Raw genomic sequence first — 18,105 nt, 5'->3', positions numbered from 1 at the left:
TTTGCTGGGTTCATGCCTAAAACATCTTATGAAACAATAATCTCATTATGAATAAAAAAATCCCCTTGCTCGGCGGTCAAGGGCATTGCTGGACCGACTGTGCGCATGGCTGAGCGGGTCGGATAAGCGCTGTTATTATGCTGATTAAAAACAATAACACAGAAAATGAAGAAAATGGCCAGATCATGGTCATCTTTAGACAAATTCCTAGATTTTGTAACAAGATATCATCTTAGGACAACATGCCTGAAATGTCAGCCTCTCCATGTGTCCTTCAGCCTCCGTATCTCTTTCATTGTTTCAGCGGGGGAACTGCACCCAACTTTTGCCTGCAGGGGTACTTCTGTAAGACATTGTTTATTGCCCAGAAACTAATTTTAAATCTGTATATGCCTCGGGGAAAACCTGTATTTCTGGTAGATCTGCCCTCATGAATGGGTTTATGTCGTGCTCTTCACCAATGGTTGATGGGATAGTGGGGAGTTTGGCTCGGCGCTGGTTACTTGCCCAGGAGAGCTTCTCCTTAATTTTCACGTTCTCTGGTTCCACGGTTGCAGCAAACTGAAGATTCTTTACTGTATACTGGAGAAAACAAATTGTTTTATTGGACTTCTTGTTTTCCATTCCCAGAGGGCAAGAAAATCATATAGACATTCTGAAAGCTAGGAACAAATAGAATTCATCACACAGGTATAGGGAAATTGGGTTTGGCAATAGAATTTGATCAGCCATATCAAAATCTGGACCAAAGATTCGAACTAATCAAACGGCTTTGATCATGATCATGTAAGTCATGATCAAACCAAATCGGCCGACAAGATCACAAGAGGTATTCTATGATCAATCGGTCGGTTCAAATTAGACATGGTTGTTCTGTTCTGTTCGTTTGAAACAAACAAAAAATTCGAACAAAAGAACCACACAGGGCCTTGTTCTTTGTTCTGTTTTATTTTTATTTTCAAAAACAAACAAAATTTGCATATTCGAACAAATTCACACATTCGAACAAAATTAGAACAAAATTTGCACAAAGCGAACGAAAGAACCGCACATGGGTTTGCGCGATATTTTGTTCGAATTCGTTTTTGTTCTGTTCGGAAAACCAAACAGGACAAACAATTCGCAAAAATTTGTACAAAAAGAACCGAACGACCACGTCTAGTTCAAATTGATAGGCCAGAGGAAGAATGGGCCCATGAGGGCCAATCTGTTGGTGCCACTTGGCAGGCCCGACAAATTCAATCAACCATGATCACAAACAATCATGATCATGATCGACCGTATATGTGTTTTTGCATTTTTGAATTTGTTAAATTATTGCTGGATTAATATTTTGAATGCCGATCGATCATGAATGATCTTTTAAAATCCATGTGGATTAAAAAAATTGATCGATCTGAAATAATCATAGAGATTGTTGGATAGATCAATCCGGATCGGGCCAACCCTTTGTGAAAGAATCGACTCTTCGAGTGAGAAAGAGAATTCAGTATCACCTCATGGCCACAGTAAACTCTGGTCGGCTTTGGCAATGAGCCCAAGGTTATGCAGAGGGACTGGTACATCTGGTCCGCAGTGCCTTCGAAAAACTTCCCACAACCAGCGATGAACTATGAAAGGCAATGGAAGAGGAGTTCATAAAAGAGGTATTGAAATTAAATATTATTTTTTGATCGGCTGATGAATCTCATTGAATCGCATTACTTACAAGCGTGTCTCCTGTAAAGACTGCAGGCGGCTCTTCGTCTTTACTCGACACGAAATAACTTATATGACCTTTTGTGTGGCTGACAAAAGGAAAACATAGACATTAGATGAATTCAAGAAAATAACCCAATATCATAGCCAACTGATAGCCATATTTAGGAGCTGAGAACGCAAAATTCAGGAAAATGACCCCACACTATTAGAAGATTGTGTAAAATGCATAACAACTATGAGTGGACAACAAAATTGAGGAAAACTAAATAATGGGCGTTCAATCTATACAATTCAGATCACTGACAGAAAAGTCCATGAATTTCCCAAAGTTAGGAACTGAGGATGCATATTTATCTTTCACAACACGAATGAACTGTCAATTATCTGAGGAATGCAAAAGAACTGAAGTGACTTCTTCGCTGTAATTCATCCGTATCATTGAAATAAATCTCGATAACACCTTTAGAAACTATAACGCCAAATAAACATACCACGGCGTGTGCAGAGCAAGTATCTCAACTCCTCCTCCGAGTGATAGTCTGTCCCCATTCTCCAACTTGTTTGTGCAGCCCCTAACGTTGTCAATTGATCCTCCAAAAACCTTGATCCCAGGAACCATCTGCCTGATCTTATCATTTCCCCCAGCATGGTCCCTGATGATAATTAGAAATTCAGAGAATATTCCGAAGGATAGTAAAAAATTATGAAGGAGAACGATTTGAGAAAAAAAACCCTTGTCCCACTTAAGCTCTATGATCGATGATTTGGATAAAGAGTACAACTTAAGCTCGACTAAACTTTTTTATGTCGATAGTTGCCATTAAAGATCCAGTTAAGTCTTCTCCGAAATCAATGTAAATACCTAATCCAAGTAATTATTTCGATTCGCAGCCTAGCACAAAGAAACAAAGGTTATCGTCCCACCCTCAGCAATTCTGCAGGCTAATTACCACATAGAAACACGGGAGAACACAAGGAAAAACCTAATTAGCCTTTAGCCATCGTGCAACGAACAATAAAAAAGACGGATTCTCCAACGGAGACATCAATTTTGTCAGGAGAAACGCAAGACAAAAATTTATTCGACAACGAATTGAACATCGTTGCACATCCGCGAAATAGACAACAAGAAAGATTTCGGGGTCGAACCAATGATGATGAGTGGTAAGCACGAGCTTAACGTCCGCGCCCACCTCCTTTGCAACTTGAAGGACCTTCTCGGGCTCCACGGGATCGACGACAGCCGCTTCCCCCGACCTTTCATCCAAAATCCTACAAAAAAGCACGCGCAAATCGAAGAACCGATCAAAACCCCTCTCGAAATCGAATTAATCTCAATCCGCACACACAAGTAAGCGTAATTGTCCTCCAAGCACGGGATATGAAGAATCTTCATCTCCTCCAACCCTCCGCCTCTCCCCCTTTGCTCGCTCTCTCGCTCGGAGCTCCGAATAAAACTAACCAACAGTACCCACACGTTGCACCCAGGCAAAAATTAGATATTGCCTGACTTTGGAATTCCGTTATTTATACTTTCCCTGACTTCCAAATAAACGGTTGTTCTGTTCTGTTCTTTTGCACGTTTGCACAAAACTAGAACAAAATTCACACAAAGTGAACAAACACGGGTCTGTGCAATGTTCTTTTAGAACATCGAATTTGTTTTTGTTCTATTTGCAAAACAGAACAGAACGAACAATTCGCACAAAAAGAACAGACCAACCATGTCTACTATCAAATCAGTATTAATAAGTTTACCATAATAGACAAATCAAAACTCTAGTACGTAATAGAAAATTTATCTACAATCCTAGATGAACTAATAAGTTTGAAATAAAAATATTCTTAATTTGCCGGAAGGTGATTTCAAGTCAGAAATGTGCAAGGGATAATTGGTTTCATAAACTTTAACCATATATGGAAATTTTATCATTATAAAGCCACGTTGGATGACAGTTAGATAACACGGGGTCATCTAACGGCCTCGGGGGCGGAGTTGCAGTAAGGGGTGTGGAGGCAGACCATCCGGGTCGAGCTGAGGCAGGCGCCCGCCAGGGCCAGGCCAAGGACGAGCCCATACAGGCTCGAGGCTCGGTCGAGCCGGCCGGCCCGGCGGAACACGCCAGCGAACCCGGGCAGCAGCAGACCACAGGCGAAGACCATGACGTGGTCCAGGCCATGGTAGTTATCCATCCCCGCCATAATCGCCCCCGCCGCCGCCATTGGCCCCGCCAAGCCCGTCACGGCGGCGCCGCCGAGCGCCACCTGCCAGCTGGCAATGGCGCCGAGCAAGCAACTAGCCACGGCCGCTCCGCGTGGCAGGCCGTGGAGGGAGACAGGGAGAACCATGTGGCGGCCGTGGCCGTGGGCCCTCGGCGCGGCCACCCCGAGAGCGAGGCCCTCCGCCAGGGCATGCACGAAAACAGCAGCGCATGCCAGCAGGGACTGGACGGTGACGGCGCTGAGAGAGAGCCCTGCCGCCGTGGAGAGCCCGTCGGCGGGGGTGGCGGCAGGCCTCTTTTGGAGGAGGGACACGGTGGCCGCACGGAAGGCTGCGGCGCCCGCGACGAGGAGGACGAGGGCGGTGGGGGCCCACATTTTGCCGGCGGCGAGGAGCTGCAAGGGCCGCCACGTGGCGAGGACGAGGGCGGCACCGGCGGAGATGCCGGAGAGGAAGGCCTGGCGCGACGAGAAGGCCAGGGCCCATGACACGAGGATGGAGCCCCCCAGGAGTGGGCCAAGCCCGAAGAGCAGCGACACCATGAATCCCGAAGCATTCTCCCCACTGCATCCAAATCCACAATAAAATACATACCTCATATTATACTTAAGTTTCTAATGCCGATCAACTTATGTTTATGAGTCCCACTAAGAACTAGGAGGAGAGGAGAGAATGAGATAATCAGGGTACCTAGAGCCGTGGCTTAAGCTCCCAAGCACGGTGCTGAGGGCCTCCATGAAGGCGACGGCGAGAGTCGCAGAGGACGCCACTTGAGACGGAGAAGCCTCCTGGAAAGAGGATTCTGGACAAGTTAATGATCCAGTTTTGATAGATAGATAGACAGATAGATAGATAGATAGATAGATAGACAGACAGACAGATAGATAGATAGATAGATAGATAGACAGACAGATAGATAGATAGATAGATAGACAGACAGATAGATAGATAGATAGAAAGATAGAAAGATAGATAGATAGATAGATAGAAAGATAGAAAGATAGATAGATAGATAGATAGATAGATAGATAGATAGAAAGATAGATAGATAGATAGATAGATAGATAGATAGACAGACCGATAGATAGATAGATAGATAGATAGAGAGACAGAGATAGATAGAGAATGTGACCTTGAAGGCATCGGGGAGGACCTCTGCGACCACCATCCATATCATGCAGCCGGCAGCAAAGCCAGTACAGAAAGGAAGGAACTTGTTGAACGCATCGGCACAGAGGAATGCGGGGACAGCGACGATCGGCTAAAAAACCAACATCATAACATAAAATCAAGGACAAAATCATGGTCCAAATAACCGATTATACAGTGCACTCTGAGCGACACGAGCTTTGTTCAAGATCCAATGCATTGAATGATGAAATCCACATCTTTCTACACATTAGTGTTACTCGATTGATGATGAAAATCGTCATCCAGGTCACAGACGAATGACAACGATGATAACAATTTTGTCATCTTCGTCAGTCATCTGAATGAGGTCAATGGAGGGTAGGGTTCAGCACTTGTCAACATCACCAACTGCTGTTGAATATTGACTTTGAGGATGATATTGACGGTTTACATGGAGGCTGACCACGCAAGCAGATGTCAACCACCATTATCACTTTCTTCTAAAAGTTACGATGAAAGACACTCCTGGAGAGTTAAACGTCGACATTGACACTGACGGTCAGTGACATTACGGCATCATCACTGAATCGTCAAGCAGTCCTCAGCGCCTTATGTCAACTTCATAAGGATCCTATCAAGTGACACGATGCAACGATGAGACGATCATCATATTCATCCTGCGTGCGGCCTACAGATGATGGCATCGTCATCCTGGCGATGGCGGATGGCGGTGGACAATGATGACTCATCATCATATTCTCTCATCATCGTCATTGTCATCAGTGACTGATAATGCTATCGTAACATGACTGAATATTAGAGAAAGAAAGCAAGATGTCAGAAAATATTACCTGGGGGAGAGAGGTGATGAAACTCCATATCATGGCTTTCCCAGGAGAAACTCCCTTGGACGCGAGGAGCATGCTGACGGCTAAGCCTTCTGGGATGTTATGGATGGCGATGGCGAGCGTGACGAGCAGGCCCTGACTCAACCCTTTGGGGCCTGCGAAGGAGACTCCCACCCCAGATCCCTCCCCAAATGAATGCAGTGTCATTATCCCCACCACCAGCACCACCTTACTCGCATCCGCCCCCTTTATATCCAGCATGCTTATCTCCCCATACTGCTCCAGATACTGCAGCCAAACGTAAATCAAAACAAGAGTCAAGGCCCGCTCTACGGGGACGACCCAGCAATGGGATTTTATGGTCGGACAAATCAGATCAACTGGTTGATTGATATTTGATAGATCAAAATTTTTGATTGATCATTGATCAGGCCTAATTGATCCGACTTTTCTTTAATCGAACACGATCTATCAGTTCGATCGATACTGACAGATCTGGCAAACTTGATCAATCGGATCAATGATGATCATCTTGCTATATGGTACTCTTATTATCAATGATCGATCAATGATGCTCATCATGATCGATCCGGTTGGACCGATCAAGCAATAGATTGATCATCATAAACAATCATTGCTAATAAGAACATCAATCGATCATATACCAAAATTAATCTTGCTATGGAAATCAGCATCAAGTTCGATCCAGCAAGATTGATCAGACCAATCAAGCAAGATCATTCTCAAACACTATTCATTCTCTCTCTCTCTCTCCCCATCTCACTGACTTATCCACTATCTCACTATTGATCATGATGCATCACTATTTTTTCCCTATAGACCTTGAGCCAAAACTTTCTATATGAATTGGCATTTCAGAAACAACTGAGAATTCATCGGACATACCACCTGACAGCACTCGATTGGATCCATCAATCAATCGATCGGATCAGCACAATCAACCATCAAAGAGCCCTCTTGATCAGGTCAGCTGAGATAGTGCTATCTCGATCTGGTCGTTTGATCAGCAGAAGGCTAAACCCCACTCGTATTTAATACAGGCGAAAATCTCTGAAACATTTTTTTAGAAGAAATTTCTTAAAGCAATAAACTCTACTCTCTCAAGTTTCCTCTTTTCCTGAGGCAATGATAAAAAATTCTGGGATTTTTCACTCGTTAGAACACCTTACCTTTTTACACAGCCAGATGAAAATACCACCAGACAAGATTCCAACAACGACCCAGCTACCGGCGCTTGAACTCTGGCCTTCCTGCACTAGATCAAAGCTGGCAGCCAGCATCACCCCAGCAGCCAGACCATTGCAAATCCCCGCCCACTGCGGTTCCAGCTCCACAAAGAAGAAGGGCAAAGCCCCCAACCCAGTAGCCGCAGCCATAGCAAGAGTAAATAAACCCACTGTCGAAGCCGGCACCCTCTTGTTTCTTTGATCAAACCCATGAAATTTAACTTCTTGTTGTTCTCCAAAACCGCCCTCCGTCACCCTTCCATCCATCACAGTGTTCTCCAGATGCCTGTCAGGAGCAGTCTGCACCCTTCTATGCACATCTTTTCTTGATGGGTCAGAAGCAGATGTATAGAGAATTGCATGAACCAAGAAGATAAAGAAGATTCCCCAGCGCAGACCCATCATTGTAATGAAATCTTGATTATCAAGAAGAAACCGACGGATTTGTCTCAATTGATGTATTGCTGGAGGGATGAACAGGAACTATGTCCGGCTTTGATAGACGGAAATAGGTCTCCAACTTCATGAAGAACGGCTCAAAGAGCGGTCAGAAAGCGACGCCTGGAGCACAAAATTGCAGGCATCAGCGTGAAATTCGTCTTTTATTCCAAGTAATTAAGGCAGAAATGATAAAAGAAGGCGATTCGGAATCAAGCGCCTCAATCAAATGTGGAGAAGCTGAAGATGACGGATTGTGAAGAAGGAATAGGCAGTTGTATTCAGCATTATCCCAAAGTTGAACATGGGCCAGCGAAATCAGATATTTGTTTCGAAGGATCAAGAATGAAATCGAACAATTTACCTTTCGATCCGCGGGGTGCGAATAGCTGATCATCTCAGCCTGATTTACGAACATCTTCAATCAGATCCGGCACCGATCACGAACCAAAAAGCAGAAAAATGAAAATTTTAGGGCACCCGGAGCCGTCTCCGAGGAAAAGGCTCCGGACGAGCCCTAATCTCCCAGCAATACGACCTCGCAACGGACTCCGATCGCAATCACCCTGTTCAAATCACCATCCAATACAAGAAAATAACACAAAATAACTCGATTAATGAGCATCCGCACATAGTTTTGCCAGAACGAAAGAATATCCCGAAAAACCAGTCAAAAATCGCCAAAAAAACCGCTTACCCTCGATCTGCCAAACCGCTTCCGCCAATTCGCCTTATCCGCTCAACACAAATTCTAGCACGGGTAGAGAGAGAACAGCGCGATCGTTGAAGAAGAGGGGGGGATTTCTTGAAGACGTCGACTCGCCGAGTAGGTATAAACAGGAATTCGGCCACTATTAAAGTCTGAATTAATTATTCATCAGGATATTTATTGAGCCTTTGATTAATCTTTGGGCCGTCTTCCTACCTAAATAACTCCTTTAATTTATTGATAGTTGATAAGGTTGTGGATAACATACAGTCTCGTTACTTATTATTTTATCCGAATTTTGAGTTTCTGCAGGTTTTAAACATAGTCACATCGATTAAAACACGATTCTAAATACAATTTATCGATGCGACCTTTCTTGAATATGCCATGGAGGATACCTTAGAATTATAGAAACGACCCTGCTACGCGGGCAACCGGTTGCCCCCGTGGAATCTCGGGCAACCGGTACACGTCAGATTAAAAAAAAACGGCCCCTCATTTCTCAATTTTGAAAAAAAATTTGACGTGTACCGTGCAATCTCGGGGGATTCTACCTCCATTTTTTTCTCGAGGGAGGGAGGCGACCAGAGGGCGAGGGAGGGAGGGAGGGAGGCGAGGCGTCTTCTCATTGCCGCCAGAGGGCGAGGCGGGATGGAGTTCCCAGACCAGGCGGCTCGCGGTCGGCGCCGGCGGTCCCTCCCTCTGGCGGCAATGAGAGAATTTCTTGAAAAAATGAAGATCCAAGGGAAACGGAAAGAACCCACAAGATATTACGCGCTAAAACTTTGTAATTTGATGCTGGGTGAGTTAGAAAAGACGAGTAGGGGAACTCAACAGAGACAAAGGCGACGACTTGCGCTGTTTGATGAGTGACCCACCAGCGGCCAATTCCATCGTTATAGATCATCGTCGAGATTAAGAACACCGCGATGTGGCGGTCTTCTCTCTACAGATCTTGGAAACGATGGACGACAACTTTTTTGAGCTCTACAATTCCCATCCCTATCGAGGCGGATACGATGTTCAAGAAACCTACGGCCATCCTCTCCCTCCAAGCGCAGAGATCTGCTATCCGATCTCGCCTTCAATCCCCTGTTCTTCCCCAAATTTATCAGCTCAAGTTCTTGCAAAATCAGGTAACAATCATCGCCCTGTTGCCGTTCCTTTAGATGAAGAGATTCTGGGAAGATGCAAGGAGAAGGAGATTGATCCGTTGAACTGGGTTGCGGTTTATTTCTTCACGTATTTTAGGACTTACGGAGAGAAACGAGCGGAGAGTTTCAGCTACAGAAATCACAATTACGCGTACGAGAGGCATCGATCTCAAGAAGCTCACTCCGTCTTCTCCGTTCCCTTTGAATCTCCGAGTTTTCTACCAGAGATTAATGAATGTAGCGTTACTCCGGAGGAAGAATTGATGGGTGTTTTGAACATCTTTGGGGAGAAAAAGATGCCTCGAGAAGAACTGTTCGTTCAGTTTGATGATGTTCTTCAGCTGGAGAACCGCCAAGAACAGGATTTTGCTGAGATTGGGGGGAATCAGTGGTGTCGGAATTTGGATTTCTTTGGGATGTTTGATGGATATGAGAGATAAAAAACAGAGGATTCTCCGGAATGGGAAGCTGGAGATAACCGGCAAACATCCGGCAATGGAGATTATGATGAACAGCCATGTTTCCTCAGACCTGTGGAGGAATTCAATTCCGCCTCGGGCGAGTATTTGCGGAAAGGAACGCAGACTCCGCGCTCGATGTCCAGCTGCTCCAAGGCCGCCGTGCCGCCCTCTCAGTCGGCGCCGGCAGCGGCGGCCCGCGAATCCCGCGACAGAGGCCCGCGACAGAGCGATTCTCGTCGGAGCTCCGCCGGCGGCGCCGCCCTTCCGCCGCCGCGTTCCTCTTCGTCTCCATCTCGCCAACGTGGTCCTTGAACTCCTTCTTGACGACGTCGAGCACCACCCCGCCGTACCTATCGCACCCCGCCCTGAGGAGAGAAGGCAAGAACAGTAAGAACCAGCAATGGAGGTTCGTTCCTTGATTCCAATCTCTCCTCTTCTTCTTACTTTGGGAAGAATCTCTCCAGATCGGCGTGTTCAACCGGCAGCCTGGTGGATATCGCCTCGATCTGATCGTCCCTGCCGTCACAAAGATACAGATTTCTTTCAGTCGCCGGATCGAAGATCAGAAATGGAGCCGGCGAGGCGATTCGTTTTCGAGAAGCGAGATTCGGCTGGCGCGCGTACGAGCGGAGGCTGATGGCGGCGGCAGCGGTGACTGGTGGCGGGGCTTTCCGGAAGCCGGAGAATCGCCGGGAAGAGAGAGAGGAAAAAGAAAATTGAAATGGGCGAGAGAGCGCGAAAGAAGAGCGCCAAAAGAAATGAGGCAACCGGTTGTTTTCTTAGAGAGAGACAGAGAGAGAGAGAGCGTCCAATGAGGGAAAGCCACGTGGTTTGTTTCCACATGTACCGGTTGCCCGAGACTCCAAAGGGGCAACCGGTTGCCTGCGTAGCGGTGTCCACATAAAAATGCAAAGAGTAGGTTGACTAATCTAGCAGTGGCCTGGATACCACCCAAGATAATTTTATATAGATAAAAGTTTAGGGTTCAATACAACTGTAAATAATCTTTTAGATACTGCCCAGAAAGGTTTAATATGTGTAAAAGCTTAGTGTTTAATAAAAATGTAGATAATTTAGTAGACTGAGGGTTGTCCTCGTAGACTGATCCAGCTGTGCCCTCGATACTACCCAAAATAAACATATGTAAAAGCTTAGTGTTTAATAAAAATGTGGATAATTTAGTAGACTGAGGGTTGTCTTGGTTGTCCTCATAGATTGATCCAGCCGTGCCCTTGATACTACCAAAAAAGATTTAAATATATGTAAATGTTTAGAGTGCCAGTACATTTGGAAGGAATTTACAGATGGTCACAAACGAAATTTCTCAGAATCTTGGGTACCAGAACATGCCCTTGATTCCCTGAGGATCCGGTTCGAAGCCCAAATTTTTGTAAAAGTCAACTACTGCATTTGGCAAAAAATGACAAAATAAAATTGACAACTGTTCCCACATAATTGATGAATAGAGATGAAGAAAAAACCAAAAAACAGTACCTTTATTGTCAGCAAATAGTGTAATATTCCCAATGTCTCTCTGCAGCAATGCCCTGACCATCTGCTCGATGAGGGCTTTACCCAAACCTTTTCCCTAAATTAGGAAATATAAAATGAAAAAACTCCATGAAGCAAGATCTTTGCATCTCTTATCATATTTAAATCTACAGTTCATCTCTCTAGAACTTAATGTATATCTATCTGTATGGCTCACAACACTTCTTTCTTCATCTCTCTATGTACATATAAATCCACAATTCATCTCTCTGAAACTATTTGTATATCTACCTCTATGGCTCACAACACTTTTTTCCTCATATCTCTCTATGTACACATAAATCCACAATTCATCTCTCTCTCTCTATATATAAATAGATCTATATATCTATCTCCACAACCCTTTTCTTCTCCCTCTGTACATAACATTCTAGAGTCCATCTCTCTAAATTAATCTATGTCACCCTCTCACAAGCCTTATTTTCTTCTCTCACTGTCTGCACACAAAATTCTAGAGTTCATCTCTCTCAATATATCTATGTTAGTGTATATCTCGCATACCCTTTATTTTGTTCTTCTTATCTCTCTCTCTATATCTAACTCTAGAGTTCATCTCTCTCTATGTAGCTATGTATATAATTCACACCACTTATTTTCTTCTCTCATTTACGCAGGCGACTGAAGACAGCTTTCAACTACAGTATTGGAGGGAAAAAATCTTGTACCGTGAATCTATCTGCGAGCATACCTACAAATCTCTATCTCTACCTCAACCTCTATCTCCATCTCTCTACAACGCGTGTAATCATGAAGTGTAATTTATATACCTGATATGAAGGATCAACGAGGACATCCCAAATTGTGGCATTGAATGCATGATCGGATGTCGCCCGAGCCATGCCAATGAGCTGTTTCCGATCATCCTCTGTTGTTATAAACATATCACCTTTCCGTAAATTTGTATTTCTAGCTTGAAAAAAAGAAACAAAGACCTGATAATAAACCTGCGATCGAAGATCGGCTCACAGCATGCAAGGTGGCAACCATGTAGCTGTTCTTCAGAGCAGCGACCACTTTAGCCGGTGGCCTTCGAGGCCAGCCCACCTGTAAACTTCATAAATAAGAAAAAAAACAGAATAATGAATCTTCGCAAAAATTAAATGATAAATTAATGACCTTGTCACAGAGTGCTTCAAGATCATAAACGTCCACATCACCCCCTGAAGAGAAAACGATCTGCTCAACTGTTCCATCAGGCTTGGTCCACTCTGTGAGAACGAATTCTTGTGGCAGAGGCTCTTCAACTTCCGTAGGGGTTGGAGGAGGTTCAGCCACTTCAGTTCCGTTGTTGTTCTTCAAAAATCTGTAATTCAGAGTCATTAATCCACTATTTAGTCATTTTTTCAATTTTCCCAGACTTAATGAATGGCTCATCTTTTCATTCCGTTTGTTTCTACTGTATGAGGTAGACATTTTTTAATAGAATACTCCAATGAAAATTTTCACACTGCCTTAAACAGTGCATTCTGATATTTAAAACATACTATTGCATTGGATAATCAACATTAACCGCTGAGTTTGATTGAGTAGACAAATGCAAATGTGCTATACATTTCCGTTACCCAGATCTGATGGAATCCCAGAAATTAGCCCTTAGAGGAGAAATCCGAGAAGTCCTTTTCCCTGAAAAGGTAGAAAACAATTAATAATTTTTTTTGTACCAATTCATCAACACATAATACTTTAACCGCAAATTCCATGTCTGTAATATCTGCGGTTTGTCATCCCTGACAATGATGATGATGATGATGAGGATTAGGATGAGGATGACATAGACATCACCGTGCTCATCCAAGGATGACGATGTCCAAAATCGTCATCCCAGCAGCAGACAATGTTAGCGGCGATGACAGTAATGATGAAAGAAAAGATTCTCTCCACCGGCCTCCACCTCCTCCCACACTCATCAACCCGCTGTCTTATCTAAAAGCTTCAGCATCTCTGTGCCCACCTTCAATTGGCCAAACTATGACAAATAATGCTGTCACCATCGTTAATGAAGATGATGAGAGAAAAATTATGAGTCATCATCGTCCTCATCATTCATCTGGCACGGGATGACAGTGATAATGACGAAGTCGTCATCCTCATTGTCACTCGTCAGCGATAAGTATGAAGATTAATATTAAGTGGATGACATGATTCTTTCGTCATCCAATGTTAAACTCCAGTACTACCAGTTTCAAGAATGTCCATTTAATCTTAGATGTTAAATCAACCGATAAACACGAAAGTGCATGCATTATACTGAAATCATGTATCCGAGCAGGCTTATGCACTGCAAGAAGAGAGAAAAAGAATAACCATAAAAATTAGATAGTGAAGCACAGAAGCGAGGAGAAATCTTCTTATCTCGGATTCTGATACAAAAGAAAAGGATATGCAATCGGAGTTTTTGGGAAATAAAATTGATCAGCATGAAAAATTGATAAAAATAGTTTACGCTACTTACCCGGCATTAATCTCAAAGTCTGATTGGGAGGTACCACATATCTTCCAGTCAGTTCAAAGCGGATTGCTGAGTGAATCCTAAAACTGGTGCGTAAATTTTATGAATCAATATAACAAAAAATTCATGGGAAAAGAAGCTTTAAAAGAAAGCTGGCATAATCGGAATAATCTTGGACGGGACTATCCGCACGACCCTCATGATACATTCTTGCAAATATTTTCCTTTCTACTCAAACTAGTACGGGGATTAATCCAAAATATTAAATAATTTTGAATCCTTAAACTGGTGAAGAACATATAGGTCATTACAGGGAGGGAAAACGGGTATCCGAAAATTTTCGAATAAATACAACACAAAAGTTTAGGAAAAAATAGCTTAAACGAAAGCTGACATATTCGAATGAATCATGCCCAGGATTACGATGCATTCTTGAAAATTATCTTCCTTCCAACTCAAACTGATATGTGGCATAGATTTAAACTTTAAAAGTAATTCAGAATCCTAAAATTGGTGCAGAACATACATGTCACTAGAGGGCGGAAAAACGGGTGACCTAAAAATTTCCAATAAATACAACCTCATTTTGTTTGAGTTACTAGAATCACGGATGAATCAGAAAGAGGATTACCCGAGGAACCAATTACGTCATATTCTCCTAAAATTCTTTCCTTTCCACTAAAACGATTAAATGGGGTATTTTTTTTCGGAAAAAAATTGTACAAAGAAGGATCACAGTTGCACAAGTAAAAGAACAGCGATCACGCGAGAAGCTCACACTGGATTTGCAATTGCGACCTCAAGAACCGCCATCGCCCCGGAGCTTGAAGAGTTCTAGAGGAGTCCACTCCCCTACACTGCTGCTCGCGACATTTGCCCAGTATCTCGATTTAGTCCAAGATAAGAGTTTGCCCAGCTGGGGCATTTTAGACCGCCGGTTCCGTTCCCAACAGACTATTCGCGGACGAGACGGGACGTCCCATTTCGCTGAGGACGGGACGCGGTATTCCAATATTAGACGACGGGACGGGACGGGACGACATTACATCATCTCGTCTCCCCTCAGTTGAGGCTAGGGAACGCCACGTTCGGGACGAGACGCCTTGGACGTGACTGAACGGATGACGAAACATGATGGATGGTGACGTGACGAAACTTTCGTCACATCATCGTCCCGTCACGTGTCCCAGCATATGCAAAAAAAATTTGCGTTTCCGTCACCGTCCCTCCATAGGGTGTCACGTCCCCGTCGCCGTGACGGCGTCATCGTCACCGGTGACGTGAATAAAACCCTACTTGAACGAAGGGGTGTATCTCCGATTATTTATAGGCGGCGTCGGTTAGTGCGCGCAAGAAAAAAACAGGGACTACTGTGCAAAATGCCAGGAAATCGAAATGGCCATGTCATGTGGTGAAATTTCAGCATTCGGAGAGATTAAAAATAATGACTTTTATATATATTTCTGTCCGTTTTAACTTTTCAAAGATTCCGTCATGGCTGTCAACCATGAGGGGTGTTCCATCACGTCACACGTCCTGAGCACCCCGTCACCATCATGTCCCCGTCGTGAGCACTTCATCATCTGTCATCATCACCGTCACCATCACAGACCCCTAAAACTGTCACTGTCACCGTCACTGACCCATAAAAATGTCGCCGTCACCGTCACGTTATCCGTCACGGTGATACTCGTTAACGTGACGGATGACACGTGCCGATCCCTAATGGAGGCTATGGAAACAGTATTTTGCTCAGTCATCTATGACAGAGGTTGGAGTTTTGTTCCGTTTCTGTTTGGGAGATTGAGCTGAGTGGATGACAAAATGGTTAGGATCGGCATTTATGCTACTCATATGTTAAGGAGTAGTTTAGTTCTGTTTCTGTTTGAGGGGCTACAGATATAGTGCATAATCGTAGAGGATGGGGATGCTGGACGGTTTGGGAAAGTTTTTGTTCCATCCTATTTCCCATTTTTTTTGGAGTTGTCCCAAACTTTCCTGTCCAGGGACTGTCCAATCGGTAAACAGGACACCCATGACGTCCCAATTTTGAAAAAAGTTGTTTGACATCTGGAATGGAAAATGATAGACGTTCCAATGCATAGAAGTTTAAAAAATTCATTAAAAATCATAAAATGAAAACTTGGGACATTTATCTTGTGTCCTGTCCAAGGACAGAGGACACAAAATTTTTTTTGTCATCCCATCTTTCATCCAGAGGACAATTTCATCTTGTCCAATGTTCGAAGCCCTAGATAGGAAAGTTTTTCGTCAATAGGATAGAAAAGCCATCCCATCCAAGTCTGTGCACTATATCTACATAGAAAGAACGATGAAACAGGACGAAACAGCATTTTGGTCAGTCATATATGACAATGTATGTAGTTTTGTTTTGTTATGTATGTGGGGCTACACTTAATGGATGATGGAATTGGGATGGAATGGCACATCCCTTATATAGAGTCTACACTTTCATTCCTTAAACCTAAAAAACATCCCTTATGCCTGGCAAAACAAGATTTTACTATGAGACCTTGCTCTCCTGAACATCCTACTTAAAGTAACTATCATAAACTGTGGATTGGAATCATTGTCTTCTTGTATGTGTACAGCTGTCATATCTGGCAAGAAAACAAATCTCTTTATGTTGCTAATGCTATTGGAAATAAGATGTGTGAAGCATGCGGTATGTCTCACTTGGATGTAACTCTCTTGTTGATGATCTATACTATCTTCGCAAGGATTTCCATCTTACTATTATTACTTAAGACATATGTCCATGGGTAGAGTTGTGGACAACACAAACAACTTGACATATCAAAGGTACAATTACTTCTCTGTGTTGTTCACAACTTTGCCCATGGACATATCTAATTTCAAGTTGTGCACGAAGCACAACCTGGACAAGAAGAACATGATATAGGTTAATTTTTTGACACCTTAGAACTTAATATAGCTATGACGTGCATGTCATGTCCATCGTTAAGCAAAATGTCCTAAACAAAGGGTCCACATTCTTCACAATAAAAGGGAAGGACACAACATTGGCTTGCTCATTGAGAGAGTGTATTCACGCCATTCAGGTGCCCGACCTCTAAATGTATCAATGTGATCAATGTATAATTGGATCTCATCACCTTCTTCTCCAACCCTTCCCGAAGATCTCGTTGATATCCTCAGCATCATAAATTTATTGTTGTTTTTTTCTTGGAATTCATTCACAAGGGCCTTCTAATTCATAGTAAAATAACTTAGTCAAAAGGAATAATATGTAATCAAGACCAAATGACTAAGGGTACGATTATATGCCTAACCATAATCCAGAATTTTAGTTAACACTGATGCATAACAAAAATCATTAGAGAACATCTTCTCCATACTCTTCACTACCCTAGCCAGAGAATTTACTTTGTCTTCTTCCTTGATTCAATCTCCTCTTATACTAAGGGGCAACAGTCCCAACCTGAACACTCAATCACCTTAGTGTATTTATTCTAGATCTGAGCTGAGCAAATTAGAATCCCCTTATTAGGGAATTGTAAGACATGCACAATATGTGTTTGGTGTCTCGGGTCTCAAAACCACTTGCACCATCATGACATAAACCAGATCGATGTTTACATATAACATAATTCAGGAATTCAGACACATTAAAGTTAGTGAATTCGTTCCCTAAAGAGGCACCCAAAATCAATCTTTAGTATCTCTACACTAATGGCCACATGATCATATACACTTAGCATTTAAGCAATATCAAATTGTGTTATTGTGTCCATATATGTTGATGTTTTTCTCTTCATAACCCTTTGAATTGGAATAGTTAGAATATATGTTTAAAGACTACTGATCATGGTATTATGATCTCATTATAGTTCCATTAGTCATACATGTTTTAAAGTACTTCCTTTTAAATATCTCGTGAGAACTTAAACATGATATAAAAGTGCAATAGGCTTTAAGTCCACATAGTACCTATCTGCCAGTTCTGCACTTGCAGCTGTTGAGTGCATCCCTTGGCTCTTATTAGTTTGGATCATGATCAATCATATCAAAACATGATGACCAAATCTGATCTAACCCTCAAAATGACTAATTTACTTGGTAAGATGGTTCTTGGTTTGTTAGGGCACCTATGGACAGACCTCGGAGTTGGTGGTTGATGGGTTTGACTGACATTGAAGTTGGAAAATAGATC

The 18,105-nt window shown here is 43.1% G+C and overlaps 3 protein-coding genes and 1 long non-coding RNA gene across 5 annotated transcripts; 1 reads left to right on the top strand and 3 right to left on the bottom strand.

The window, feature by feature from the left end:
• Positions 1–118: 118 nt before the first annotated feature.
• Positions 119–3,208, bottom strand: GLY2 (Metallo-hydrolase/oxidoreductase superfamily protein). The gene is made up of 7 exons (XM_078579189.1): positions 3,051–3,208; positions 2,851–2,973; positions 2,193–2,354; positions 1,709–1,787; positions 1,497–1,610; positions 406–582; positions 119–329 (listed from the first exon to the last, which is right to left on the bottom strand). The coding sequence occupies exons 1-7, from the start codon at positions 3,095–3,097 to the stop codon at positions 255–257; spliced, it is 777 nt and encodes a 258-aa protein (XP_078435315.1). The 5' UTR covers positions 3,098–3,208; the 3' UTR covers positions 119–254.
• A 318-nt stretch (positions 3,209–3,526) lies between these two features.
• LOC144706302 (ZIP metal ion transporter family) lies at positions 3,527–8,431 on the bottom strand. Its single transcript, XM_078579186.1, has 7 exons — positions 8,284–8,431; positions 7,951–8,152; positions 7,092–7,709; positions 5,905–6,189; positions 5,055–5,183; positions 4,613–4,710; positions 3,527–4,486 (listed from the first exon to the last, which is right to left on the bottom strand). Exons 3-7 carry the CDS (start codon positions 7,551–7,553, stop codon positions 3,673–3,675), a joined length of 1,788 nt encoding a protein of 595 aa, XP_078435312.1. The 5' UTR covers positions 7,554–7,709; positions 7,951–8,152; positions 8,284–8,431; the 3' UTR covers positions 3,527–3,672.
• A 73-nt stretch (positions 8,432–8,504) lies between these two features.
• Positions 8,505–10,692, top strand: LOC144706307 (uncharacterized). Its single transcript, XR_013582227.1, has 2 exons — positions 8,505–10,297; positions 10,375–10,692. It is a non-coding gene; the product is annotated as an uncharacterized LOC144706307 (long non-coding RNA).
• Positions 10,693–11,146: 454 nt separating this feature from the next.
• NSI (nuclear shuttle interacting) lies at positions 11,147–14,835 on the bottom strand. Of its 2 annotated transcripts, none has more exons than XM_078579190.1 (8): positions 14,689–14,835; positions 13,914–13,996; positions 13,024–13,084; positions 12,578–12,764; positions 12,394–12,505; positions 12,229–12,326; positions 11,405–11,498; positions 11,147–11,314 (listed from the first exon to the last, which is right to left on the bottom strand). In XM_078579190.1, the coding sequence occupies exons 1-8, from the start codon at positions 14,721–14,723 to the stop codon at positions 11,235–11,237; spliced, it is 750 nt and encodes a 249-aa protein (XP_078435316.1). In that variant the 5' UTR covers positions 14,724–14,835; the 3' UTR covers positions 11,147–11,234. The 2 variants fall into 2 exon arrangements, with proteins under 2 accessions (XP_078435316.1, XP_078435317.1); XM_078579191.1 differs by having other exon boundaries at positions 12,406–12,505.
• Positions 14,836–18,105: the final 3,270 nt, after the last annotated feature.

Source organism: Wolffia australiana, chromosome 8, assembly GCF_029677425.1.
Source record: "Wolffia australiana isolate 7733 chromosome 8, ASM2967742v1".
Taxonomy (NCBI): domain Eukaryota; kingdom Viridiplantae; phylum Streptophyta; class Magnoliopsida; order Alismatales; family Araceae; genus Wolffia; species Wolffia australiana.
This window is presented reverse-complemented; position numbering and strand designations above follow the sequence as displayed.